Below are 26,757 nucleotides of genomic sequence, written 5' to 3' on the forward strand. Positions count from 1 at the left end.
TCTGATTGGCTGCACGTCACATTCAGCAGGCTCCCAGCGCATTTGTCCTCAGGAGACCGCACACACGCTCCGACCTCAAATCCCCCATATGAGGTCGGAGCGGACCCGATCGCTCTTAAGCCGACACACATGCAGGAATATCTCTGAAGGTTATCTTAAGAGCCACGCAGATAGTTGGCACCTCCCAGAAGGAGACGATCGGGGCCAAAACTGGACTAAAGATTCTGCCGTGTGAAGCAGCCCTTACAAACCAAACTGTTCTGTTTTCACCAGAAAACGTCATGTGAACAGGGCCTTAGTTTATACTTAGTTTATAATTTGGCTCATTGCTTCAACTTTCTGGACTAAAAGCTGTAGCTGAGCAGAGAATCAGAGCAGGGCGGGTTATTTGGTTCTACATGAGGCTCACCTCCCTCTGTGTCCATCTGGCCTCTTGTCTCCACCAGCCAAGCTCTTGAGTCCGTCTCCCGGTGAAAGGACTCCCCTCCCGTCCCACCTGTCCTCCTTCTCCTCGCTGTGGCTTCGCTCTGATGACGACAGGCTCATGTTGGATGGCGTGGAAGTGGACAGGTGCTCCGTGCTGCTGTACACCTAGCGATCAGGACCAACATGTAGTTTGTTAAGGCCTAAACATATATCTGTCCTTAGAGCAAGAGTAACCGAGGCGTAGCGGCTCTCATCCAATAGAGTGACTCTACTTTGCTGAAGCGGTGAGTGACTGAGGAGAACTGCCTGAGCTCCAGGCTCGACTCGTCGTCGTTTGTTTCGTCGTCATCTGAGCCGAGGTGACAGTAGCGATCTGACCGCGCTGCAGGAACAGAGCAGGCAAAAAGAGAAAAGAAAAGATAGTTTGTTCATTTAGGGTCCAATAGAAAATACTTGCTTGGATAACAGTCGGGTGATTTAGATGAGCACATTTCAATGGGTTGTCTAAATAAACGACGCACTGTCAAAGTAACTGGTGTCCTCTTCAGACTCCAGCTGAGGAATGAACTCGGCTTTCTGCCTCAGGAGGCTGTTCCAGTCCAGGCCCAAGAAGAACATGTGGCTCTTCACCTCTGTGGTCCCAGCTGGGGTCAAAAGAAATCACAAATGATTCTGTTAAAGGGTTAAAAGGCTTTAAATAGTAGTGTATGGGCTACAGAGTGTGTCCCACGCTATTATTTTAGCCATACACACTGTGAGAAGGAGAAAAAAAAAGCTGTTGGTACAACTCCCAAATATCCGTTAGGCTCGTCATCTTATTTTCCATGACAGATCCATGCCTCCATCCATTTAGGCTTTGACATGTTTTCAGACTTTGATTTGGACATTTTTCTAAGTTGAATGAAGGAAATCTGATCTTTGCCTCACAAAAACCCTTGTACATCTATTTTTTGGAAATCTCTTAAACACAGTTGCAGTTTTGGCGCCACAGCAGGGTTCTAGCCTTTATTATGCGGAAGTGTGGAGGAGCATTATTTACTGTCACCAGATGTCCTCCTAGCTCATCTTATGGAGCTAAGAACGGAGGTTGTGTCTGTTCTGCATCCTTGTGGACCCTGAGAGGGAAGCAGTCCCGCTGACACTGACCTGTTCCCAGACGCTCCAGAGGATTCTGTCTTAGCAGTCGGGTGATAAGATCCTGAGCGTCAGCTGGCAGAGCATCTTCCCCTTCTGGCCAGATGATGTCATCTTAAACAGCAAAACAAACCAAGCATTGGACTTTTACCAAGTGCAGGGCAGAGGAGCCAAACACTTTGCACAACTAAAGTTAAAATGTAGTTAATCCAGTAAGAGTAAAAAGCTTCAGTTCAAAGACAACTCAAGTACGCTCTGTTGTAACTTCACTAATTATAATCAAACAGACAATAAAGTCAAAGAATGATCAAACTCTGGCACTTCTAAACAATACAATAAAAAGCGACTAAAAATTGGAATTAATGCACAAGAAGTATTCATTTCCAAGTTTTCTTTTTAAAAGTTAAGGATTTAAAGCCAATGACTGCAGCAAACCACATGCAGACTCAACATTTACTGCAGGACGTTTCCAAGGGACCATGCATCACTGCAGACTGACAAGGAGGGAGATGAAAAAGCTTTTTGATTCAATGTTTCTAATTTGTTACTCAGTCCACTGTAAAAATGTGGTTTTATTAAATAATAAATAACTTCCTTTAGTTGGATCTGGGGCTCTAATCTGTCACATTTAATAAGAATCAACTGCCCCAAATAAGGATCAGAACCCAAAAACTAACAACAGGATGCAATAGTTTTCAGAAGTAATTTACAAATAAATAAACGAGGGATCTCAGCATTTACAGACCGTTTGTGTCCATCATTCATAAAAATCCCTGACTGCATTAAAAGAATTAACAGCCTGGTTTGCATGCAGACGGTGTGACGCGGCGCTTGCATCCGATCCAGAGGAATGGGAAAATAAACCTTCAAGCATTTAATTCTGCATTTTAGCCCTAAGTCTACCAATGAAAATCAAGTCACTAAATCAATGTCATGGATAACATTCTAACAACTGGAATAATAAATGTGCGGTCAGTTTAGCAGCAGCAGAATAATTAATTTACTCTTTTTGTTCAACCTGTGGCATTTTTACTGAATGTTATCATCTGGACAGAATCTCCAGGCTTCTTCTTTGCCTGCTCTGGCTCCAGTTTGTGCAACAAACATCCCCCTCAGTAACGGCTTGAAAGCATTTCTCAGACTGACAGAGTGAAGGCTTTCTTACCGTTGACGACCTGACCAAAGAGCTGCTCTGGAGTGTCTCCAAAGAACGGCACACAGCCAACCAGGAACTGGTACAGGATTATCCCCATGGCCCACCAGTCCACAGGTTTGCCATAACCCTGCCTCAAGATGACCTCAGGAGCAATATACTCTGGAGTGCCACACACCTGCACACAACAACGGGAGGTGGTGAGCTCAGGTTCCCCATCCCCGCTAAAAGCTTAGGACGAGGCACACACCTGTTTGTCTATGAACTCCCTGGTATCCTTCTCAATGTGCCCCTCGTACAAGTTGGTTGTCATGTTCATTAGACCAATCTTTGACAGTCCAAAGTCCGTCAGCTTAATGTGACCCATGGAGGTGATCAACAAGCTGCCAGGGGAGGAAGAGGAGAGTGAGGAAGAGAAAGAGCCAAGAGTGCCTCAAATAAAACCACAATATCAAAGCATTTGGATTTTTAGGTCAGACAGAAGAAGAAAAACGTAAAAGTTTGGGAAAAGTCGGCCTTGACAGCGACTGCAAGGCTGATCAAAGTACATAGCAGTAAGTTGGGGAACATTTGTTTTCAGCTCACTTGTCAGGCTTGAGATCTCTGTGGACAATGCCGTAGTTGTGAAGGTACTCTAAGGCAAGCACCGTCTCTGCAAAATACATGCGGGCCATGTCCACAGGGAGAGGGCCGATGTTCTTCAGCAGGTGGGCACAATCCCCACCTGAAAGCAGAGAGGTAGACACAGAGCAGTCAGCTGAGAGGAGTCCTTCTTTCTTAAAGGTACGGTACGCTTTACAGCACCATGCAAAAGGCTGTCAGGGCAAGGCAAGGCAAATTTATGTGTATAGCACATTTCAGTACAGAGACAATGCAAAGTCAAGCTACCCCTTAATGTCTGTTGGACTTTATCTTCTTACTGCAGACTTCAGAGTGCTTTTATAGGGAGATTGTATGACACCAACACAACACAGCACATGGTTGTAAAGCAGAAGCAAAGGGATGGACAAGTTTTACAGATCTGGCAGAAAGAAATCTGTGGGTGAAAAACGTCACAGGAATTCCTATTTAGGTTTCCCACAAGCTATGAAGGGGAAGATGTGGAAAACGGAGCTCTGGTCAGAAGAGATGAATCCTGAACTTCTTAACTAACATAAAACACACTGTATGGTGGAGAATGGCCATTCCTCCTCACCCTGAAGTAACCTGCCCTGCAGTGAAACATGGGGGTGACAGCATCATGCTGTGGGGAGGAAACTTTTTTTTTTTTTTTTTTTTTACTTTGACAGGGGAGCTGGTTAGTTAACACTAAATGTTTTAACAACTGAGGCAGAAGTTCAGCTTCCAGGACTACGGCCCTAAACATACAACCAGAGCTACAACATAAGTGTTAACATCACAGCCTCTCCATGTGTTACAAAGGATTATTCAACTGAGAATCTGTAAAGACCTGAAAAGTGGTGTTAAATGGTAAAATGACTGACTGACACTAACAGACACCGAGCTGTTCTGCAGAATAGACCAGGCCCATGTACCAGTCTCTACGGGTGAAAAACTGCAGAGGATAAACCCCAGAGGACCTGCTGCTGTGATTGGCTGGGAAGGTGGTCCCACAACATATTAACTGAATCATATTGCACTTCCCCTCATTCTACACTGGTGCAAATCTTGAAGACAATGCATCAATTTCTATCCACTTTACAATGTTAAAGTGTGGGCGTAACATGAAATAGTTAATTTCAGGATGCACCATTAGTTACCTTCTACATACTCCATGACCATGCAGAGGTGCCTCTTGGTCTCAAAAGAGCAGAACATGGAGACCACAAAGGGATTTTCAGCAAATGTGAGGATGTCTCGTTCCACGAACACCTGCTGGATCTGGTTCCTAAGAATCAGGTTCTGTCGGTTGATCTTCTTCATGGCAAAACGTTGGCGGGTTTCTTTGTGGCGCACCAAATACACGGCTCTACACGGCAGGAAAAGAGACCAAGAAAAGGTTGCAGGACCAGGCAAAACTCGAGAGATGAAGGGGAATTCTCCCAGGAAGAGAAGCGCTCTAATAACATCCAGATCAGATTGGTGCAAAACACAATTACTACAACAACCCATCCTCATCTGAGCCTTTCTCCCCACTGAGTTAAACAAAGCAGTGTTACTCACCCATAGGCGCCGTTGCTAATGAGCTTTATAGTCTCAAAGTCACTCTCCAGTGGTTTCCGACGAGGAGGGGTGGAGGCTGCTCGGCTCTGCATCCAGAAAAGAAGAAGAGGAAAAAAACACACACAGAAGCTGTCTCTCTGCGGCGCATCAAACTATGCATTCAAAATATTAAACAATCTTTCAAAGGACTTTTTATCCCAGAAAAATTAGAGTTCCGTTTATTTAGTCCCTGATGAAACTTTGATATGTTTCACCGTCACGACTCATTCACTCTACAGGTATGGGTCGTTTTCCACACCAGAACCAACCTGTACAGGTGTTACCTCTCCAGAGTCATCAGACTCCCTGCTGGCTGATCTCTGGCACGGACTCGTCTGCTCCAAATGGACCATCTCTGCAGGAGCAGAGGAGAAACTGCGTCAGGCTCTTTTCAGCTTAAATGAACAGCAGTGAGGACAACAAGGTGATGGCTGCAGTCATGATGCATTACATGCACATTTGCAAGCAGCTCTTCGTGTGAAAGCGTTCAGGAAGTGAGTGGATAAAGATCTCCACTTGCTGAGAAACTCACTGCATTAGACTGATAGCTTACCACCATCTTTGTTCGGTAGTTAACACACAAACACATCCTTGTTTCAAATATTAAAGAACGTTCCTAAAGTATTCAGGCAGGGATCCTCTAACAACGTCTCTCTTTCTAGACTTTTTCAGCAGGTTTTATATAAAACCAGACCAAAACATTCACCAGGTTGGGTTTTATTATCTGTATGTTTAAAAGATCCTTAAACACATTCATCCTAAAGTTGTCATGCCATCTGGCAAAGTGGTAAAGGGCTGTTAGATTTGTCTGGGCATCAGTATCAACTTAAATCAGCTCCATCTGAAGAGCTATAACCCTTAAAAAGTGTGGGGGGGGGGGGGGGGGGGAAGCACAGTTTGTAGATTTGGTTAGGACTGTTTTGGTTTCGTTCTGCATCTAAACCAGAAACAGTTTAAAGCCAGGATCTAAAAGGATGTAGAAGCCAAGCAAACAGTGAAACTGGCCTTGTTTGATTTTTGAATGAGTCTGCATCGATTTGTGGCTTCTCAAAAACTGAAATGATCAATAAGTTGGAGGTGGAAAATTAAAAATAGAGGAGCATATTTTAACCAAATAATCAATGAAAATCCAAGGCTGTATTTTTTAGAAATTCTGATTCCTTTTACTAGATAACTGAATAAATAATTATTTTTCTACGCTTCATTTCTTTCTTCTAGATAAGAATGTGATAAATATGCTGCGGGGATTTCTGACATCAATCAGTCACCTCTTGAATTTCATGACCTTTCACCTTACAGCGTTTTTTTTTTCTGGACGTTAAATCAGGATGTTGATTAAAGCAATGGAAACCATAATATCTCCAATACTATGCACACACAGTTATTAAAGGTTTCTGCTGCACCTTCCAATGGGTCTCTGGTGAGGCCAAGTTGGCTGATGATGTATCTGGGAATGTCGGTTTTAATGCCCTGGCCTACTTTGGCGTGGCCCTCTGCAGCCTCCAAACGCTGATAAAACTCCTCTGGGTCAAACTCCTGGAGAGAAAAAAACAACATCCGGATACGGGATATGCAACATCAGCAGCTTTATTAACCTGTTAGAATGACAGCAGTCTGTGAAAAAAAACAACAATACGACCCCTAAGGATTAAAGGGCTAATGTCTCATTAGGATCTAGAAAAAACTAATCCATGCGTTTATTTTTAGTCAAATTGATTACTGTAACGGTGTTTTCACAGGTCTGCCTAAAAAGTGGATCAGAAAGCTGCAGCTGATCCAGAATGCTGCTGCCCGCGTCCTCACTAAGACTAAGAAAGTAGAGCACATCACCCCAGTTCTAAAGTCCTTACACTGGCTCCCTGTATCTCAGAGAATAGACTTTATAGACTACTCCTGTTAGTCTATAAATCCCTGAATGGCTTAGCACCTAAATACATCACAGACTTCTTATCAGCATAACAACCCTCCAGACCACTAAGGTCTTCTGGCTCCAGCCTACTCTGCATACCCAGAACCAAGCATGGAGAGGCAGCATTTATGCCTCTCCATTTGTTTAACATTGCCTTTGACTGTTCTAGTTAAACTTTGTAGTCCAACTGTTATTAATATTTGCTTTTAATTTCTATTTTCCCGTTTTATTTTGTTTCTACATTTTATTCCTAGTTGCTTTTATTCCGTTTTATTCTCCTATGTTTTAGTCATGTAAAGCACTTTGCATTGTCTTTGTACTGAAATGTGCTATATAAATAAATTTGCCGTGCCTTGCCTTAAGGAGAGACAAGGACCAGGAAGCCTGGCAGCTGCAGACAGTGCATTGCTCCTTTCATGAAGAACTGACTGTTTTGAGCTTTATGTCAGTGTAAAACACGGTGTAGCAACGGGGACTCAAAGGAAAAGGCATGTGTTGCAAATTGAAGGTGTGTATCAAAGAAATGGAATAAAGATGATTCAGTATTGGAAATGTTTTCATTGTATTGCAAATTGTAAAAGCAGATTTGGGAGATAAACCACCCTTGATAATATCTATAGTGCAATTTAAAAAGCTGTTTTAAGAACTGATGACAGTGAAGCTTATCTAGAAAGACTGGAGTCTGCTTAACAAATGGTTTCAGCAGCTGTCGCCTCATCAACACTCAATTTAGAGATTTCTATTTCCACAGTGGGCAGGCTGGAAATACAGGAAGTGTAACAAGCAGGCAGGGAGGAGGGAGCACACTAGGAAACCAGGAAGGAAGGAATAAAGGACTGAAGGAAACTACATCTAGGCAATGGAAAAGGGGATAAACTATTTATTTTTCTTTCCAGATTCAGACTGAGGCCTTTTCCAGACAGCGTATAGGAAGCCTGTGGTTGATTATAGGGACCACAGAGGCTGAAGCATTAGCTACAGTCCTCAAACTGGCCAAACGTAAAACCAGGCTGTGCAGTAAAGAAAGCCTCCTACTGCTTATTAGAACAGAAACAGCATGTCATTAGGATATATGACTCACTGCTAAACATGCAAGAAATATCTGTAGGGCTCAAAGCCTGTTAGCGCAACATTTAAGGTTGTAAGTGGGATTAGTGCTCAGGCTGCCAGTGGGTCTTACCAAACACTCCAGCAGTCGGGCAGGCCTGGAGATGATGATGAGAATCTTCTTTACCAACTTGGTGATGATGGTCACCTCCTCGCTCTCTGAACGCTCATAAGCCTGATGAGGACAGGACAAAATGGGTTGGATGGATTACTACTGGGACTTAATCCAAAGAGGCAAGCTGCAGGATGGAACGGCTGATCTCAGAGGGCAGTCAGCTCTTCAGTCGAGCTTCCAGACATTTAAAAACACTTATTTTCCAATTAAAAAAAAAAGAAAAGAGCCTTGGACCTTCAGGGACTACAGCAGAGGTAGAGCAGGAACGCTGGTAGTATTCAGATTAGAACCCCACTACATTAATCAGCAACAAATTAGCTCCAAGTGAACTGTTTTAAGTGAGTTGAAAAACAAAAAAAACTGTTAAATTCTAGTTTGTATCCCTGAATAGTATGTCTTAAAATGTAGTAAAGACAACATCATCAGGTGCAGCTCAAATGACTTCATCATGCTGTAAGGATTTCTCTTGAAAACTAAACAAAATGCAGAAGGAATGAGTGACAACAACCCAGTCATCTGCGGGTCGCATCAGCCTCTCCCACTAATCTGGAGAGCTTCGGCCGAGTCTTCTTTACAGCGTTGCTTTTAGGACCCCATGTCATCTCCATCTACCTGAGATCTGAACTCGTCTTATTCGGCCTTTCTGCTTTACTTCTGCTGCTGTGACTATTGTCCAGGAACATGGTCTAGTTTTAACCAGACAGACAGACAGACGGCTACCAGAGTTGATAAATTGTGGTTGTGAATTAAGCCCAACTCATCAGCAGTTGGGCTTAATTGTTAGCTGGTGTGTGCTTTCTGCTTTTCTCCAGACATACAGCCATGCTTTACAGCCAAACACTGTGGCGCTGTATTGCCTAAAAACATGAACTCACAAAGCGTTTATGCTTTGGAAACTAAAACTAGTCTTTTTTAGCAACATTTCCTAAAAAAAGGCATTTAGTTTCATCTAATTGTGTCATTATGAGCTTTAACATTAAACACAATGGCACACCTGTGGAGTCGAAGGTCCGAATGTTTTCCACCTGAGAACTTTTCTTGCTGTATAATTGTTAGGCAGTTCTGTGTATAAACAGACAGCCAATAATGCTTCTTTAAGCTCATTGCTGTCGTCTTTCCTCTTTGGCACAGATGTTCCCTTTTTAACCTAACAGGATCGCTGAAATGAGCCCCTCTTTAGCTTACGTCGCCATCCCAAAGCTAGCAGTGCTGCTGGTTGGAATGAGTCACCAGCAGAGCCTAAACTCTGGTTTACCGAAGACATGTCCTGTTTGCATAAGCAAATACAAGCTAAGCTGCTAACAATCTACTGCCTGACAGGATCTAACAGGGCTTCAACAACTAGATAAGCAGCCACGATCAAGCATAACTGGGTGCAAGTTTGGCTTCCAGCTGCAGCCCAGTTTCTGGGAGGAAGACCCACCTCATGGAGCAGTTTCTCCAGCTTTTCCTGCAGCTCCACAAAGTACCTGGAGGTGACCAGGCCATCCTGGGACTTGTCCAGACAGTCTCTGGCGAGCTCCACCAGCTGGTGCTGAATGAATCCCAGCACGCCATCAGCCAGGGGCAGCGCAGTGTCTGGGCAATACTCTGAAATGATGTTGACCAGCTGACCCTCCATCTGAGCCGTTGCCTAGCAAACCAAAATGACAGACTTAGTTAGAATACGTCCACATTTTAATAAAACACAGAAAGTGAATGGAGAATAATTCTGAGCCCAATTACACATCTTTAACACATGAGCTTGATGCGCTCCAACAGAACGGCAGCAGAAATTGACAGTTTGAGGTGAAACGGTGACTTCACCTTAGGAAAGCGCTCTTTGTAGACATGATTCATCATGACAATTTCATTGTCAAATGTTCCACAGGTCCGTCCAGGGCTAGATGAGAACCAGACAAGGGAGAACAATGGAAACAGACAAATATCACACTTTTAGTGAACGTATCTCTGAGGCTGAATTTTAATAGCCAAAACCTGCAGGGCAAACGAGGAGCAGACCAGATGGGAGACAGATGTGAATCATTAAATGATTATGCACATGTATAGTGTTACACGTCACTGATGCACACACACATACAGCAGTTTACGTTTACTCATCACTGATTCATTTTGCTCTTTTATTCATTTAAACTCTTCCTGGACTGAATCACACATAAAACATTCATCAAATTTAAAAAAGCTTGAAAACATTTGTTCAAATGTCTCTAATCCACATATGGTCAAAGTTTTCCCTACATGCTCATATGAACACATACACCTCTCATCAACATCTGGGTAAATGTCCTTTATCAAGTTTCACCTGAACCATACTTTGTGTTTTTTGCAGCCACCAACCAGCTTCAGCTCTAAATGCGATTAGATATTTGATCGTATTTCTTGGCAGAATTTCTACAGTTTATCTGAAATGACTGGTTTCCTACCACCATCCCAGGTCTACAGAGTAGGCCACATATTTCTGAGGTCTATGCTGGTGAAGATTCTCAGTCATCCAGGTCATGGTCATTCCAAAAAAAGGTAAAAAACAAAGCAACTGGACTTGTTTTCCGTAGTTGAAGACGTTTCGCTTCCTCTCCCGGAAGCTTTCTCAATGCGGTACCGCGCACGTGACGTCACCGTCTCAAGAGCAACGCCCCTTTTGCCGCTTAGGTAGGGCATACAGGAGAGAACGCACGGATAACAGATATGGCCGACTTTACAGCCGTTAAACTTTCCCAAGACGGTGTCCCAGGCACATGGATTACTGGTCGCACTGTCGAAGAACACACCAACCTTCAGCTCAAACGATGGCTTGAGGTTCGAGGGCTTAAAAAAAGACTGGAAAACTGGCTGAGTTGATGAACGGTAAGCTTTGTTTTTTTTTTTCCTGCGCGGCGATCAAGGCAGCGTCGGCCGTTTTTTTTGTTGTTGTTTGCAATCACCGTCCAGGAATGGGTATATGTTTAATGTTTGTCTCATTTGAAATGTTTTTGAGTAAGCCTGGTAGCAGGCTATCATGTTAGCGCCTGCTACCATGATAGCCTATATGCGATCATGGTAGCAGGCGCTACTTTATTAACATGTCGGCCACCAAAATACTCTTACCTTGACTTGATGTTGCTGGAATTGGGTCAGGATGTTCTTCGGTTGTGCCCTTTCCTCCGACAAAATGCTTGCTACATATGTACGTGAATTTGGTAACTTTTTCCGGGTTGAACTGTTGTGTAGGCCGACCGCCCCGGTGTTCCAAGCGCACACATTTCTCCTTGGCAGTCTTGAAGAAAACATCCTTCATATGCGGCCGATCAGCGTACCTCGAGTCGCTGTTGCACGTTCCATAGCAACAATGTTTAAAAACCATGGTCTTAGATTTGGAAAAAGCATTTGTTTACCGAGTAAAACCAAGGGTAACGCACGTCTCTTTTACAGCGACACAGCGGCGGACTATGCAAGCATGCCCTACTGCGTACCACGTGATGTGACGTCATCGTGACGTTGTGTTTCTAAAAATAGCTCGCGCGCGGTACCGCATTCAAAAAGTCTGGAGTAATGATGAGTAACAAGCTTTATACCATTACCAAAAAAAGGCCTGTAATGGCTTAGATAACATGCAAATTCAACCGAAACAGGACCACCCCTTAGTAATGGGCGGTCGTTAAAACCATTAAGCCAGCAGAATGGACCGAACAGAGGAGTGGACCAGTTTCGGTCCATTCCGCTGGCTTAATGGTTTTTACGACCGCCCATTACTAAGGGGTGGTCCTGTTTCGGTTGAATTTGCATGTTATCTAAGCCATTACAGGCCTTTGTTTGGTATGGTATAAAGCTTGTTACTCATCATTACTCCAGACTTTTTGAATTGAGAAAGCTTCCGGGAGAGGAAGCGAAACGTCTTCAACTACGGAAAACAAGTCCAGTTGCTTTGTTTTTTACCTTTTTTTGGAATTTCTGAGGTCAATGTTTTGGGAAAGACCCTTCCAGTAGCTTAATGTTGGCCTGGTCTGTCCAAACAAAAACCCTTTTTATGCAAGTTGGCCGGTAATGTCCTACTGGAAGCCCTGTTGAGTCCAAGATTCAACCATCTAGCCGCTGATTTGAGGTGAAGCTAAAAATCTGGATCTAGTCCTGAGTTGCCTTTGGTCTAGTCCCTCTGTGCAATGCACCAGAGCCACTGACTAGTTGGTACCCTGTTCTTAGATTCTTAGAAAGCCTCGCATAACAACCCCCCCCCCCCCCCCCCCCCCCAAGTATCTTGATCTTTGTTACATTTGATCAAAAAAACTTTTTTCCAGAAGGTACTTGGCTTGACCATGTGAGCAGCGGATCACTTCAGTTAAGCTTGAAGGTGTCAATTATTGAAGCACGTGATTCTGTCTGGATCAGAACCATCACAGCCATGTAACCTGGCTTCACTGTGAATACTCACAGGTTTTTTCCAACAGTTTGTAGATCAAAGTTTCTAGATCAAAGTCTCTAGATCTCGACTGGTCCTTGAACATCCAGTTTCCTCTGCAGGTGACGACTGCTCCTCCAAAACATCAATTAGACTGGAATCTGTATTTGTTAAGAAATGTTTCTACAACACTTGAGAAAAACTACAATTCTTTGATCTTCCTTGGAGTTCCTTGGACTTAACGTAGTTGTTGTTCTGAGTTGATTGTATTGTAACTTCAGTGCCACTTATAAGATTTATGTGAATGAATGTAAACATTTGAGCCTGGATGTGTCCTTTTTAGAAATGCACCAGTCAATATTGCCTTCTACTTTTTTCAAGTCTGACCTGCCAAATCTTTTCCAGTTTTCACTAAACTTAAAAAGTGTGTTACACTACATTCCACTGGTTAATTCATGCAGCGCTGCACAGTGGTGCAGTCGGTAGCACTGCTGCCTTGCAGCAACAAGGTCCTGGGTTCCTCCTAACCACTAGGTAGAACCTTCTGGTGTGGGTTCTCTCCAGGTACTCCAGCTTCCTCCCACAGCCCAAAAAAGATGACTGTTAGGTGTGAGTGTGGGCGTACATGGTTGTTTGTCGTGTCTGTGGCCCTGTGATAGACCTTTGATAGCTCAATGACAGCTGGAGATGGGCACCAGCGACACTGCATGGTATAGAAAATTATGGAATTGATTCATATGTAGGTCATTTTATGGATTTAATGAAAAGGGAAAAAGGTGTGATCAGCGCAGACCAACAGAGAACTGGCTGATACCAACGGTATGGTTCATGGCCTAGTGAGTCTGGAATCATTCTGACTACTTCTGTAATCAACAGCATTCACGTCTAAACCACGTCTGCAAACCTCTGCTGCTGGACTGTGAGCCTGCCTGGGTTCTTCTTTTACTGTTCATTACTTACTCCAGATTATTAGTTTGTGGCATGCACTGAGTGTTTGTTCGACAAGGGTTGCTATAGCAACCTGTTTTCATCTTTGGCCGACATCAAGTGCTAACCTCCAGGGAACTGAGCTGCTTGGGGGTAGGAATGCTCTTTACATTTCAGAGAAGAGACATTTTGCCTGTTATGTGTTGCTGTACGCACAACGTGTAGGGAGTTTACTGCAAAATGCCAGGCTCAATAAAAGGTAAATCACTACTGCAGTTATTTTCCTCATGCATGTTTCTAAGTGCAAAAGACGTATGGAGAACCTTCGTCATGTGCTGTGTGTGTGTGTGTGTGTGTGTGGCACAGGGAAGGATGTGTCACAGGAAAAACTACTCTCTGCCGCCCTTCATAAAAGTCTTTGGCAAATTCATAGCTCCTAACCACTAGGTCTATTTAGAGGGATTGTCTCTGCACTACTCAATGATATGTTAATGCTCTTTTATATAATCCCCAATCTAGCCCACAAGCTTTTCCAGAGACAGAAAATACTTATTTCACCAGGCTCTGCTCTAAGGACCACATTTCCCTCTTCAGGAAGATGAGAAAGTTTGAGAAGAACAACTCAGAGCGACGGTGTTTAGATTGCTGCGATTTAGGAGGGAGGCGGTGGTTCGTCTGCAGTTGTCAACAAGACTAGAAAGCAACAGTAGAAATTCATCCATATTTTATGGGCATATTTCTGTTTCCAGATCTGCATCTTGGAGTCTAGTTGTTGAGGAGCTATAGTTGTTTCTTGGTTGCTGTGGTACCAAGATTTATTCAGTCAGAAAATAAATAAACAGACTTTCTTTCCCTTTGCTTGGATAAGCAGGCAAAGAAAGGAGGCCTTCTAGGATTGGGTGGCAAAGATTTGTTTACAACATTAAAGCCTGTCCAAGCAGATGGTAATCCCTCATAGCCTGGATGCAGGGCTACAGTTCTAAAATATGACACGGTCCAACAATGCCATGTAATCTCAGTTGTAAAGAGTGGTGGCTTACACCATCTGAGGATTTGACCAACATGCAGAATGGGAGTAGGCCTCAGCTCAAGCATACCTCTGAAGATGCCAGTTAGACATTTTTTTAATTTTTAACTTACAAATAACTAGTTATAAGGGGCTACTAATCAGTGGTCAACTCCAATGTTGTCCAAACATAATTGTGAATGCTCAGGTTTTAACTGTGATTGAAAATACACATTTTTGTTGCATCTATAGATTTACAGCAATTCTCTTATGATACATGTGTGGCTAAATGCTATCTAAACAGTACAAACAGTAAAACAGTTACTGGCTTTTCATCATGCAAAAACCACTTTTTTTTAGCAATCAACTACAGTTGTGTAAAATGTAAATGTAGTCTGTTCATGAGCTTTGTATTCTTTTTGGATCATATTTTTCAGGCCGATCATTTCTCTCTACTCATTACATTCTTTTCACAGTACTTGCTGCAGAGCTGCTGAAACAAGGTTCTGGTCTTCCTGCTTACCAATTTCACGATTCAACCATTTTTATTTCTCAGAGCAATTTTGTAGTTTAAGCTTAAGTATGCTGGACTACAAGTCAATATTTGAAAATGCCCTGTGTAGGCCTGGGCGATAAACTGAAAAATTACTGACAGAAATTTACAACAATAACCAAAGTCATTCTCTCCATGTCAGCATTTTCGGTATTTAAAGAAATGAAAGTCCTTTCTATAGGTAGGCTATGCTCCTGTCCCTTTAAGACTCTGCGCTACGTGTACAGTCTGTAATGACGTGACTCAACCCCCATCCAGTCTGAAACAAGAAGCGAAAGAGATGGCGAGGTTGGGAAAATGCAGGAAATTTCAAATGTTATAGAGGAGCAGCCGTCAAGTACATTGCAGCCACATCTGATCTCTGGTTCAGTCACACGGTGGAGCCGTTCATTAGTAGTCTGACTGTACAATACATCAATGACGAATGGAAACTGAGCACCATAGTGCTCGAGACCAGGTCTAAGTATGATACTGTCGACATGGGACATTAGGAAGGAGGTCCTCGTCACCATTACTACTGACAACAGCACAAACGTAGTTAAAGCTGCCGAGCTCAATAGATAGAAGCGAGTGCAGTGTTTAGGGCGTGGGTGTGTAGTATTATTGCCCAATTACTGTTATAGTGACCTGCTCAATATATCACGATATCGATTTCAGGTCATATTGCCCAGCCCTACCCTGTCAAACTACAAAAATGGCAGAATGGGGTGGTGTGGAACGCTCTGGTACCTGGAGGCGGGTGGGTGTGTTATGGAAAGATATTAGTTGTTATATTAATCAGGCATTTTTATAGAAAATAAGAGGTACTTCTGATCTCTAAACTGTGTCTCCCCTCTGAGGGAAAGAAAACACACAGCTCACAGGGTGTTTGTTTTAAGGTCTGAAAGCTATTTTATGGTTCTTGAGGTCAATTGGGTTGACCCTCTGATAGGACATCTGGGTGTTAAAGCAGCCTTACTTCATTAGAACTCTCGAGAGAATAGTCTCCTTGTTTTGGGAGCAGACAGAACCTGGAGTCTTGGTGTCTGTGCCCACAACCCCCAAACTAATTGGGAGGGGCTGGTCAGTCTGTTAAAAGATGGGTTTGTGAAAATGAGGGCAGACAAAGAGCTTACAATGGCTGGGGAGAAGGATGTCGTTAACATACTGAAACTAAGCTTGTAAGTTTATTCTTTGTCTCTTTGGAATTCCAAATGAAATAAATATGCATATTTTAAGTGTTTGCCTCTGATAATAGTTTCTCCTTTACTACCAAATCTTGAACCAGGGTGAGACGGGTCATGGGAAAAGGACAGAAGCGGCCAATATTCATTTTAACAGGTGTAAAGTGCCTCCTTTATATTTAACAAGACAGCAGCAAAATGGTTTGCTCCCAGGCAGACCTCAGAACAGGGAAAAAAAGGGGGAATGTGGGGCAACAGTAATGAGGATTTCAGACCAAAGCGTTGCAGTTCCACTTTATATAGACCACAACTGAATGATTTCAATGTGGGGAGACAATGTCCTCTTTAATAAACACATATGGAAAGCCATAAATAATTTGTGTAGTTCCCCTACTGCAGGGCTTGTCATGTTTAGATAACCATAAAACAATACAGATCAGTGTCAGGAGCAAAAACTATATTGGTAAAAGAATTTGCTCGTCTGCAAGTCAGTCCCATCCACTCACTGACTTCACATTCCATGGCCATAGGGTGTAACATGTCTACCAGCACTTTTAAGCTCTGGGAATGTTAACTCTTCTGAAAGGCTTTCCACAATTTATAAAAGTGTTTTTTTTTGGACAATTTTCCAGGCGTGCATTTGTGAGGTCACACACTAAGGTTGGACAAGGTGGCCTGGCTCACATTCTTAGCATTAATTCATCCTAAAGGTGTTTTGTCGGGTTGAGGCAGAGACTCTTAAAATGCCAAAGACACTCGCAAGATTTGATTTGATTTTGATTTGATGCTGATATGCTAAAAAGATTTAGTATGTCCTGCACTTTTCTGTAAAACTTCTTATTTTTTTGTAACTTTACAACTTTATTCTTATGACTTTATTCTTGCAATCCACCCCCCCGCTCCCCAAAAAAAGACAACAACCTCTATCTACAAATTTGGAGGGAATGCATGGGCTTTTCCTATTCAAACTATTATATTGGCACAAAGCAGCAAAATAATGCTATTCCAGTTAAACTCAGTACCTGAGACTGCGTGAGCGGACCCGGACATGGTGCACTGGGTGGGCTCCTTCGTCATCCACCACGCTCTCTGAGCTCCGCAAATGTTTGAATAGGAGGTGAAGATCATCTTGAGTGGGCTGAGAGGGCAGCTGGTGCAGTTGCTCGTGAGAAGATGAGGACTAAGATGAATGGGAAAAAAATGTTTACAAAGTTGCAGACAGTTCAGTTCCTTTAGGAAAGAAGAAAATGTAAATGTGTTCAAATTACATATTGAAAAAACTAATTTTATATGTATATATATCTGCGATAGACTGGTGACCTGTCCAGGGTGTACCCCGCCTCTTGCCCATTGACTGCAGGAGATAGGCACCAGCACCCCTCACAACCCCAAAAGGGATAAGCGTGTAAGAAAATAGATGGATATATTTAAACTGTTTAAAGGTTGTTTTTTCTTACTTTATGTAAACAGAGGCGGCCTAAGGTGTCAACTTTTAAAAACTTACAACACAGCAATAGCTTTGATTCCTGCCAAGTTTCACCCCAATTCACACCTCCATGCATGTGACCACAACATTTCTCCTGTGAGCCAGGCAAACAATCGTCTTTCCCCTCTCTCAGCCCCCTTTCCTCTCAGCCTACTTTCATTTTGTGCCACAAAAAATGACAAATAAAAATAAAATAAATAAATCTTAAAATATTTTAATAAGTGACAAAATATGGTAAACATTAATTTTTATTTAATATACAATATTACATTTGAACAAAACAGCTCTCTATTAAAAAAAAAATAACTACCAAAATATACATTATATATTTTATCTGTTGGTTCTCACTCAGTAACCCTAAAGCCAAATCATTCAACATATGTGCATCATTTTATTTTGATTTTCTACATCAAAACTTACATTTTTGGTCAAATTACATAAATCCATGTAAGAAAAATTCTTAGGCTACAATCAAACGGAGCCAGATACTGTATCTGCAAAGAAGAGTTTGAGCATTAAGATTTAACTGCAGAGAAGCCACTTCTAACTGCAGTTAGAAATTTAACTGCAGAGAAGCCATAATAAGCGTTGTAATACCTATGCCAGGCCAGTGACTGGCATATATCGTTGTTTGTGTTAGCGCATACCTGTTAAGGGAGAGGTGAGCTCTACCTTGGCTTGGATGTGTAAACACAACATGTTTGTAGCTAGTCATGCAGATAGGGATGTCCAGATGGAGCCGCCGTGAGAGGTGGCTTCAAACTTTCCCACTCTACAAGTTTCATGGCCATTTCCTTTGGATGGGACCCCCTATCCATCCAAGAAGTTAGTGTCGGATACAGCTAAACCCGTTTTCCTGTTTACGGGGCCTTAGAAACTTTTTTTTTTAAATCTTTCAGATCAGTGGTTACCAAAGTTAAAGGTGGAATCATCTCAGGGTCATCAGTTCTCAACTGTGGGGTCTCTATAGTCTCTTTAGAAAATCAAACCAAATAATCTTTATGGAAAAAAAAAAAAAATTGTCCTAACAGTCATGGGGACAAACATTTAAGGTAGGAAGCTGAAAAAATTTGGAAACCTTATTAAGAATAGAAAATCCAATATTTTATTGACTCAGTTTTCTTGCCAGACATGAATATTGATTAAAAAAAAAACTAAAAAAAAAAAAAACTGTATACTTTCCAGAATTTTCAAGATTGTGCAGGAACTACACGATTCAGGCCTATAATAATCATTGAACTGCACTGAATAAGACCTCTCTCTTAAAAAGGTAGAGTCAGCAATTTTTTCCGGAAGTTTCCCCAAGTCACATTCTAAATAACTGCGTATGTGCAAGACCGTCTTACTAGCTCTTCTGCTCCTCAGGGGGATCACGTGAAAAAAAAAAAAAAGATTTCCCATATTCACTCTCGTCTTATTTCTTCCTACTGAGGCCTTCCTCTTCTACTCAAACTTGTACGCTGTTCGCTTCTTGTGACTCTCAGCCATGTTCAAAGTATACTGTGAGAGCAGTGGAGCTACAATGAACGGCTAACACCAAAGCTAATCGCTAAGCTAACAGGATACATAAACAGTAGAAGTGCGCATGCACAGCCAGCAAGTGGAAACTAACAAGGCACATGGATGCACTCTGGTATTACGTGATCACGTGAGAATGATTGGCATGTGGGACATCCAGTAGGTGAGGTGATACACCTGGAACTTTAGGGACATAGGAGAGTGAGAGCAGGACCAAAACCCTGCCCTTTGGACCGAACGGCAGGGATTGGTCAGTTTTTATAGGACTGCAGCTCTCACAGAGGTTGAATATATAATGCATTGACTACTTTCAGGATGGATTGTTTTACCCAGTTTAACAAAAAGTGTTTCTGAACAGGATTACCAACTACAGCTTAAACAGTGTCTAGAAGTTAAAAGTTAAAAATTAAGTAGAAAGTGACAGCTAAATTTCCTGCTCTGCCACCCTGCGAGACAGATTCTGTCCTGCTGCAGCATGCCCCAACACAGGCAGAGTCGCATATCCCTATGTTTCTCCCTCCCAGCTAAAATGGGTGATACGCAGTCAGGAATACATGAGAACCCTCGTCTCACGTTCCGGCAGCGGAAGAGGAGTGAGAAGAAAGGTGGAAAGGTTCGCCACCTAATGGGAAAGAAGGTGCAACAAAAGTGGAGAAAAATAAAGAGAAAAAAGATGAGACAGGAAATGAGCAGAAGAAAGACGAGGGAGAAAACACTGGACCTGGGCGGAAACTAAAGACGTGTCAACAGCGAACAAGAGCTGCATAAAGAGCTCTCTGACTGGGAGCCAGAAAGAGGCATTGTGTGAGGAGGACTGACCTCACCATTACTAAGCTATGCGCTTGGCCATACAAAATTAAAGCAGTGACACAGGACACGGCCATTGTTTTCTTATAACTGACTGGTGTTTCTGCAGAAGCTTCCGAGGTATAATTTAAAAGAAAATTGTCACAGAAACCATCAACACCATGACTAATGGGTGTAGCTGGCTGGCACAGTTCTCCTTCCTTTAGACTTCCCAATAGAAGGAAAAGCTGAGTAGAAGAAATGTGCAACGGTCCCAAGTTGTTTATGAGGTCATCCAGGAAAAAGAAACCGGGCATTTCAGCAAGCCTAGTTATTTTACAGATTAGCTCTGGAGTTTCCCCATTGGTCAACATGGAAAAGGCAAAGGCCGCTTGTGGAAATCACCTTAATTATTGAATTATTGTTTCAACTAAAGATTTGTTAACTTGAGATTTGATATTTGTTAATTTTGGGGAAAAAACACCAACATACACTAAAGCAATGTTTATTTTAGCTTTGGCAAAAGGTCAATTTAACTAAGGTATCTGGGGAGCCATTCCTGCTTCCTTAGAAACATTTGGGATGGCTGCTGATAGTGGAATAAGTCTCTGGAATAGATGCGTCATATCCTGTGATGAATATCTGACTCCCATTCATCTCCTGCTAGCTTTAATTGGTTGTGAAGAAGCTTTGAGACAAACTATTCTTTAGCCATTATTCAAACCAATAATATAAACAAAATCACATCAGGTCTTGTAGAAGTAAAGCAAATAAGAATCAGGTTTATTTGCCAAGTATGTGTACACATACCAGGACTTTGACGCTTGACTGTACAATGCTCACGATGAGCTTACTCACACAATAATACAATAGTCCAGTAATAAAACTTAAATGGTGTGCAGATACAACCAGGGTAAGAAAGAGGACAAACTGCAGGCTTTAAACTGTAGTTTGTTTGGAACCATTTGGTCATTTAAACAAAAAGGTATACAGCCATGTAATATGCTTAAAAAAAAAAAAAAAAAAAAAAAAGTTTGATCATGATAAAATAAGGCTCTCCATCTTGATAGTGTTTTGATAGTCATTTTTGAGTCAAAAAATTATTCGCTCTCGGGCACGATTAATAAATATAAACAGTATCGCAGAACTATCATAATGCCAGTTTGCTTAATTAACAAAACAGTATTAAATAACGCCTGACCAAGCCTGACCCTTGGCAATGTCTCGCAGTAAAGCAGCATCTTGGTGTGATTAAAGACCAAACCTTATTAATTAAATACACCAATCTACAGCAACTTTAAGAACCTCATCAGAACATTTACTCATATCAATCAACTCTGCGGACACATCCGAGCCTCGGCAGGTTTAGAGTCCGCTTCAGTGAATACAAAGGTCCTACTGTATTCCCAGCCACTTTCCCGTTGTTTTCCTCTTGGAATCAGATTTATTTTTGTGCTTTTTTTCACTGGATCTTGGACCATTCTGCATTATTTTGCTGGGAGATGCACATAGCCATTAGGCACTTCCTGGTTTTAACCCCTGCTAAACATGTGTATTACATACTTCCATTAAAATTATAAATAAACACAAAAGGCTTTATTTACTAACAAACTGAGCAAAAGCAAAGCATAAAACACCAAAATAACTAATACGCCAGCAGGAAGTGATAATCTTTCATAAAAACTTTGTATGCAACCAGTGAGGAACTGATGTATAAATAAAAACAAGTCATATAACATGGCTATGTACCTTTAAAATGCACTGATTCCAGAACTCCACACCACAGTAGATCTGAATGCAGCACGCTGCATTTTTAAAGTAGGGATGCACAGATGTGAAAATTTGGACCAATATTAATATTGCTGTTATGGCAGATAACCAGTATTTACAGTGCCTTGCAAAAGTATTCACCCCCCTTGGGTTTTTATCCACATTCTAACCTGTAATTTAAATGAAATATTAGTGTTGTCACAATAAAAACAACATGGTATCGGCACCAACATGTATTTCAATACTCTGATACTTTTTCAAATAAAAGAGAACACAAAAATATCAGTGAGTCAAAATTGCATGGATTGGGTCATACTTGGACCATTTTTAATTAGATTAAAAAATAACCAAAAAAAGCTGTACACATGTTTATTATCCGTTTGTTGTGTTTACTGTACTCTAAGCCGGAGTATGTCCTGGAAGGAATTTCACCACAGTAACACGCAGCAACAAAGAATCTTGAAAGTCATAACATTGCCAGAATAAAGCGGTGATGATATGAGAGTAAAGTTGTGATTCTACCAGAAAAGAATAATCTATACTGAGAAGAAAGCTTGGATAGTTATGAAGATCTGACATGACGAGCTCAAACTGCAGCCACAGCCTGAGCCGAGCATTTTAACACAGGGCAAAGACTGCTCTCTCTCTCTCCAAGCAGAGATTCATGTTAGTGAAATGATGATACAAACAAAACAATTCTGAAAGGCCCAGAGGCTGCACCACCATTAGGAAAGCGGCATCACACCATGAAGACCAAGGAACTCCAAACAAGTCAGGGAGAAAGTTGTTGAGAAGCACAAGTCAGGGTGGGGTTAGAAAAAAAAAATCTGATGTTCCCCCAGAGCACCTTCAGCTCTAACATCTTCGAATGGAAATCCCTGTGGCCAGATGTGCTGAGCTTGACGATGCTCAAAGCACTTAATCTCTGGCGGTCATCCGAGTTTCAAAGAACCGTCGGTAAATACATAACTCAAGTGCTGACTTTAGAGGGGTGGTGAACAGTTATGGACGCTAAAGTTTTGCTGTTTTGTCCTATTGTTTCCGTAACAATAAAGAAAAAGAAATAAAACAAAGAGTAATACATGTCCAAAGTTTCTGTAAATGAAATGGTGCAAAACTCCAAAAAATTAAATTATTCCCGGTTGTGAGGCAACGAAAAACATGAAAAACGCTAAGGGTTAGAACACTTTAGAAAGGCACCGTTTATATTTCCCTAACATTTCAACAACAAAAACCAAAAAAAATAAACATTACTTCTCTGCTTCATTTAAACACCTGACAATCCTGCACAGCATCACTTTTACATGCCCAGACAAAATGCCACATGGCCAACCCCCTATTTGGGTCTAAGATATGGTGACACTGGAGAACATTCAAGCTGAAATTAAAATCTCTCTCACCATTACACCAGCACCCCCTGACCTGGGCAGGATTTAACCCTATCCCAGTGGTGTTCATGACAAATTCTGACCCTACCATTACAACATAAAAGCCAAATTTGAGACACATTAGACCAAAAAGAGTGCATTATGCATTCAGATAACATTCCAACATCAGACCAGAGAGCTTGTATGTGAAACCCAGTAAATCTGCAGTCTCTACAAAGACGGAAGGGGGAGACACGACTGATTTGCTCCAAAGTTTGCCTAAAATGTAGGGATTTCTGAGCAAGCTTTTGCCTCAGCCATGGCGAGAATAACAATAAGGACTTTAAAGTGTTAAACCACGGACTTCTGACTGCAGTGACATTTTTATAGGTGCTACAATGATTCAGCCCAAGGTTCTTTGAGTTAGATCCAGAGCTGCCGTTGCAGCAGCGCTTGGTTGTAGGCAGTCTGCTGCAGTGGGCAGCTGTTCTCTGCCTCCTCCCACACACAGTGGCTCCATCCCAAAACGTCTAATTGGTAAGGACTCTTCAACCAAAATCTTGAAAAACAAATGGGTACGAGTGGTGTTGGCAATTACATTCAAATTAATTATTCTCTCCATGCAAAGATTTTACCTTGCAGAAGAAACAAAAAGAAATGTGTAACTTGATTTGTTCTGAAACAATACTTCTGGTGTTAATTTCCATTTCACAGAGAAATGTGTTGCATTGTTTTTATGAAAAACTACCTTTACTGTTGCACACTGCAAAAAGGAACCAAAAAGTAAAAATTTTTTAAATGCCCTTGAATTGAGCAGGTAAATAAGATGATCTGCCAATGGAATAAGATTTTTTCACTTAATATAGGAACAACTCATCTCCATCATCTTATTTCAAGTGTAGTATATCTAATTATCCTATTTTAGGGATCAAAATACTCATTCTGTTGGCAGATAATCTTATTTACCTGCTCAAATCAAGGACAATACACTCAAGAGAATTGTACTTACTCTTTGTTACTTTTTGCAGTGCAGGAGCCATTTCTGTTCCTTGTGTGATGTAGAAAGCATTTTGTTTGGCAACGTTGGCAATTCTTCTCAATAATTAGTGTTTTGATTGAACAACCAAACCACAAAAACCACTGGAATACCAGGTGTGATATTCAAGTTGTGTTGTAGTGTTGTTCTTCTACGCCGGTCTGAGCCCAGCAGGATAACTGTTTACATGACAAATAGTAATGATGACTGTTTAAGGGTAAGGCATATTAGCTTCTTACAGGTATATCCCATCACCCAACAGCTTAACCACTGCTTGTACCCATTTGCAATGTATAAAAGCTACCCAGTTTCACCCAGAGGTACAGGTAAGAGGGAAAATGAGAATTTGGCTAAACACTGCTAGGTGTCAAAGAATAGCTTCTAATCAATAGCGGCTGATCTGCTGCTAGTCTTCTAAAAATGTTGGCAAAAAAAATAACTAATGCAGATTTTAGCAGTTTTCGGTTTTATGAAATAATTGCTTTGAATTTCTACAACAGATTGACGCTAAAAGTACCAACAATAATATTTGTTAAGATCCATCTTTAGATCTATTTTTGTGAAAAAAAGGATGTAAAAAAAAAAAACTGTTTCCAACCTAATGCAAACATAAACATCCCATAAAAAATATCCATCCTTTTGGCAAAAGTTTTTTCCCCTTTATTTTAAAATCTAAACGTAGAACAAAAACAGTAGCGATAAAAATGACCCGTTTCCTGCAGCAGATATTTATCAAAAATGCTAAGTTTTAGTGAGGCGGACTGAGGGAAAATGGCTCTTTGGATTGGAAAGGTTGCAGACTCTTGGTTTAGACCATTCTCTTGAGGTAAACCAACTTTATTACAAATAGATTGAAGGTTGAAGAATAAAAAATACTAACATTGACTGGATAGTGAAACTATTGAAAGAATAGCACCATAAACCTGGCCAGACATTTGTTGTGCACTTTTCTGACTTAACCACAAGGGGGGGGGGGGGGGGGGGGGGGGGGGACATGAAGGTTGATTATGAGTGAACACCTGACGATGGCACCCTTAGTGAACGTGTTCTGATCAAGATAAATCTAGTCACAAAAAATCTTCCTGACAGAACAAGGAACTGCTTCATCCTTTCTTAAGGACTGCTTGACCATAGAAAGTATGGGTTCTAAGATTTTCATTGCTCAAAAGAACTTCGTCTGCATATAAGCTTGATAGTTTTCCCATGGCCTTGGTCATCTATCTGTCTTTGATTGTCCAGATAGTCCGTCTGCTCTCCCACTGTGAGCCAAACAGCCACACCAGGCTTCATTTCCAAGGGAACTGAGACGCACCAGACTATCCGAGGAAACAAACTCTTATCCAGTTGAAGTGGACCCAAGAGCTATGGTGAAAGTGCCCCAGAATTTTTTTTTTTCTCCCCCCCAAATCAGTGAACGTACCGGGCATAAGCTCAGGTCACACTGACGACACTCTTCAGTGTAGAAGTTGTTGCAGTGTAAGGAAGACTCAGCTTTTTAAAAATGAAGAAAGCACAACAGCTGTCAGAAGCTTCCAGAAGGAAGACTGCTGTCTCTGGAGGAAGTTTAGCTGTAACTTCAGTTGGCCACAGCAGAGAAGACACTTTGATATCTACTACTAAACTAATAACTATGTTATCCATGACCCTAAACATGGCAAGCGTTTTGATCATTTTAATCTTCAATAAGACATCCATCATAGAAAAGTTCTCTGCAGTTAAAAAGCCAATATTCCTCAGCAGACTTGTGCTGTAAGCAATCTGAGTAGATTTACCAGTCAGCCACGAAGCAGCCGAGGTTTATAAGACGGCACGGCCCTCTTATCTGATCGTTACAGTGTGACTAACTCAGCAGCTAAGCGCTCCCCTGCCAGTGATTTGGCTAAATAGGTTGAGTGTCTGATGGGAGCTGAACTTACCGACACCGATGAACTGGGTGCATTGGTGCAGTACCCAGAGGAGGGAACAGACGCCACGGACCACCTTCGCCCATCCGCCCTGCTGAAACAAAACAGCACACCAAGCAGCTGAGTGGTCGCGCCTCAAACAGTCACATCCTGTTCATGCTCTTCAAACTTCAAAGCTCAGCGCTCTTTCTCGTCAGAGAAGTATTTCTGCGAAAAACATCTTTCCATGCAAGTTTAGGCGGCTTGCAGATAACAGTTGGTGCGGCAACCTGTCTGTGCTTTCTTACCTTTCAGTGCGCGCCAGCTGGCTACAGACACATAAAGGAGGAAGATGCAAACAGGGGACAGACAGGAGGGCAACAGGAGACAGTGAGAAATCAAATTAAACAGCGTTCATGGGTAGTGGCAGAAGGCATTGCTGTCAAATCATTGTATCTGTCTGTCTGTTTGTCTGCAGCCAGGAGCTGGCTGATGTAGCTGCTCCTGAACACCCACCATGCTGCTATCGCACTGCAGCACTGAGCTAGCTCATGATTTAACACTCACTCTGCATTTCAAACACTGCATCAAACTCCTGCAGAAAACGGACCTTTGTCATTGCCTGCCCTCAATACATTTTCCCAATCGTTCCTTCTGACTTCTACTTTCCGCCGTGGCGCTGCGAGCTCCGAGGAGGTGGCCCAGTTTCCCTCGCTGATCTGATCCAAGGTGACACGAGTTCAAAAGTTTTGTCGTTAAAACTGAGTCCTGGAGACATGCAGCCCAATCCAAAGGGACAGAAGGAAAGGTTCGTGTGGGATATGTGCAACATTCAACCTTCAGG

At 42.0% G+C, this 26,757-nt stretch overlaps 1 protein-coding gene across 14 annotated transcripts in view; it reads right to left on the reverse strand.

Annotated features, from left to right (window-relative positions):
• Positions 1-26,757, reverse strand: part of mast3a (microtubule associated serine/threonine kinase 3a) — a 47,113-nt gene that overhangs the window by 8,351 nt on the left and 12,005 nt on the right. For 4 of the 14 annotated variants that reach the window (XM_021322066.2, XM_012873595.3, XM_012873594.3 and 1 more), the window contains 17 exons: positions 26,222-26,242; positions 25,947-26,028; positions 17,090-17,247; positions 9,853-9,928; positions 9,470-9,679; positions 8,005-8,106; positions 6,319-6,451; positions 5,185-5,270; positions 4,877-4,962; positions 4,474-4,682; positions 3,299-3,437; positions 2,964-3,096; positions 2,726-2,891; positions 1,573-1,674; positions 948-1,070; positions 699-808; positions 410-591 (listed from right to left, as the gene is read on the reverse strand). In XM_021322066.2, coding sequence (XP_021177741.2) covers positions 410-591; positions 699-808; positions 948-1,070; positions 1,573-1,674; positions 2,726-2,891; positions 2,964-3,096; positions 3,299-3,437; positions 4,474-4,682; positions 4,877-4,962; positions 5,185-5,270; positions 6,319-6,451; positions 8,005-8,106; positions 9,470-9,679; positions 9,853-9,928; positions 17,090-17,247; positions 25,947-26,028; positions 26,222-26,242 — 2,118 coding nt within the window. The remainder of the gene's footprint in view (positions 1-409; positions 592-698; positions 809-947; positions 1,071-1,572; positions 1,675-2,725; positions 2,892-2,963; positions 3,097-3,298; positions 3,438-4,473; positions 4,683-4,876; positions 4,963-5,184; positions 5,271-6,318; positions 6,452-8,004; positions 8,107-9,469; positions 9,680-9,852; positions 9,929-17,089; positions 17,248-25,946; positions 26,029-26,221; positions 26,243-26,757) is intronic. The other 10 variants (XM_036137862.1, XM_012873598.3, XM_012873597.3 and 7 more) reach the window with 5 other exon arrangements.

The sequence above is a fragment of the Fundulus heteroclitus genome, chromosome 6 (genome assembly GCF_011125445.2).
Source record: "Fundulus heteroclitus isolate FHET01 chromosome 6, MU-UCD_Fhet_4.1, whole genome shotgun sequence".
Taxonomy (NCBI): domain Eukaryota; kingdom Metazoa; phylum Chordata; class Actinopteri; order Cyprinodontiformes; family Fundulidae; genus Fundulus; species Fundulus heteroclitus.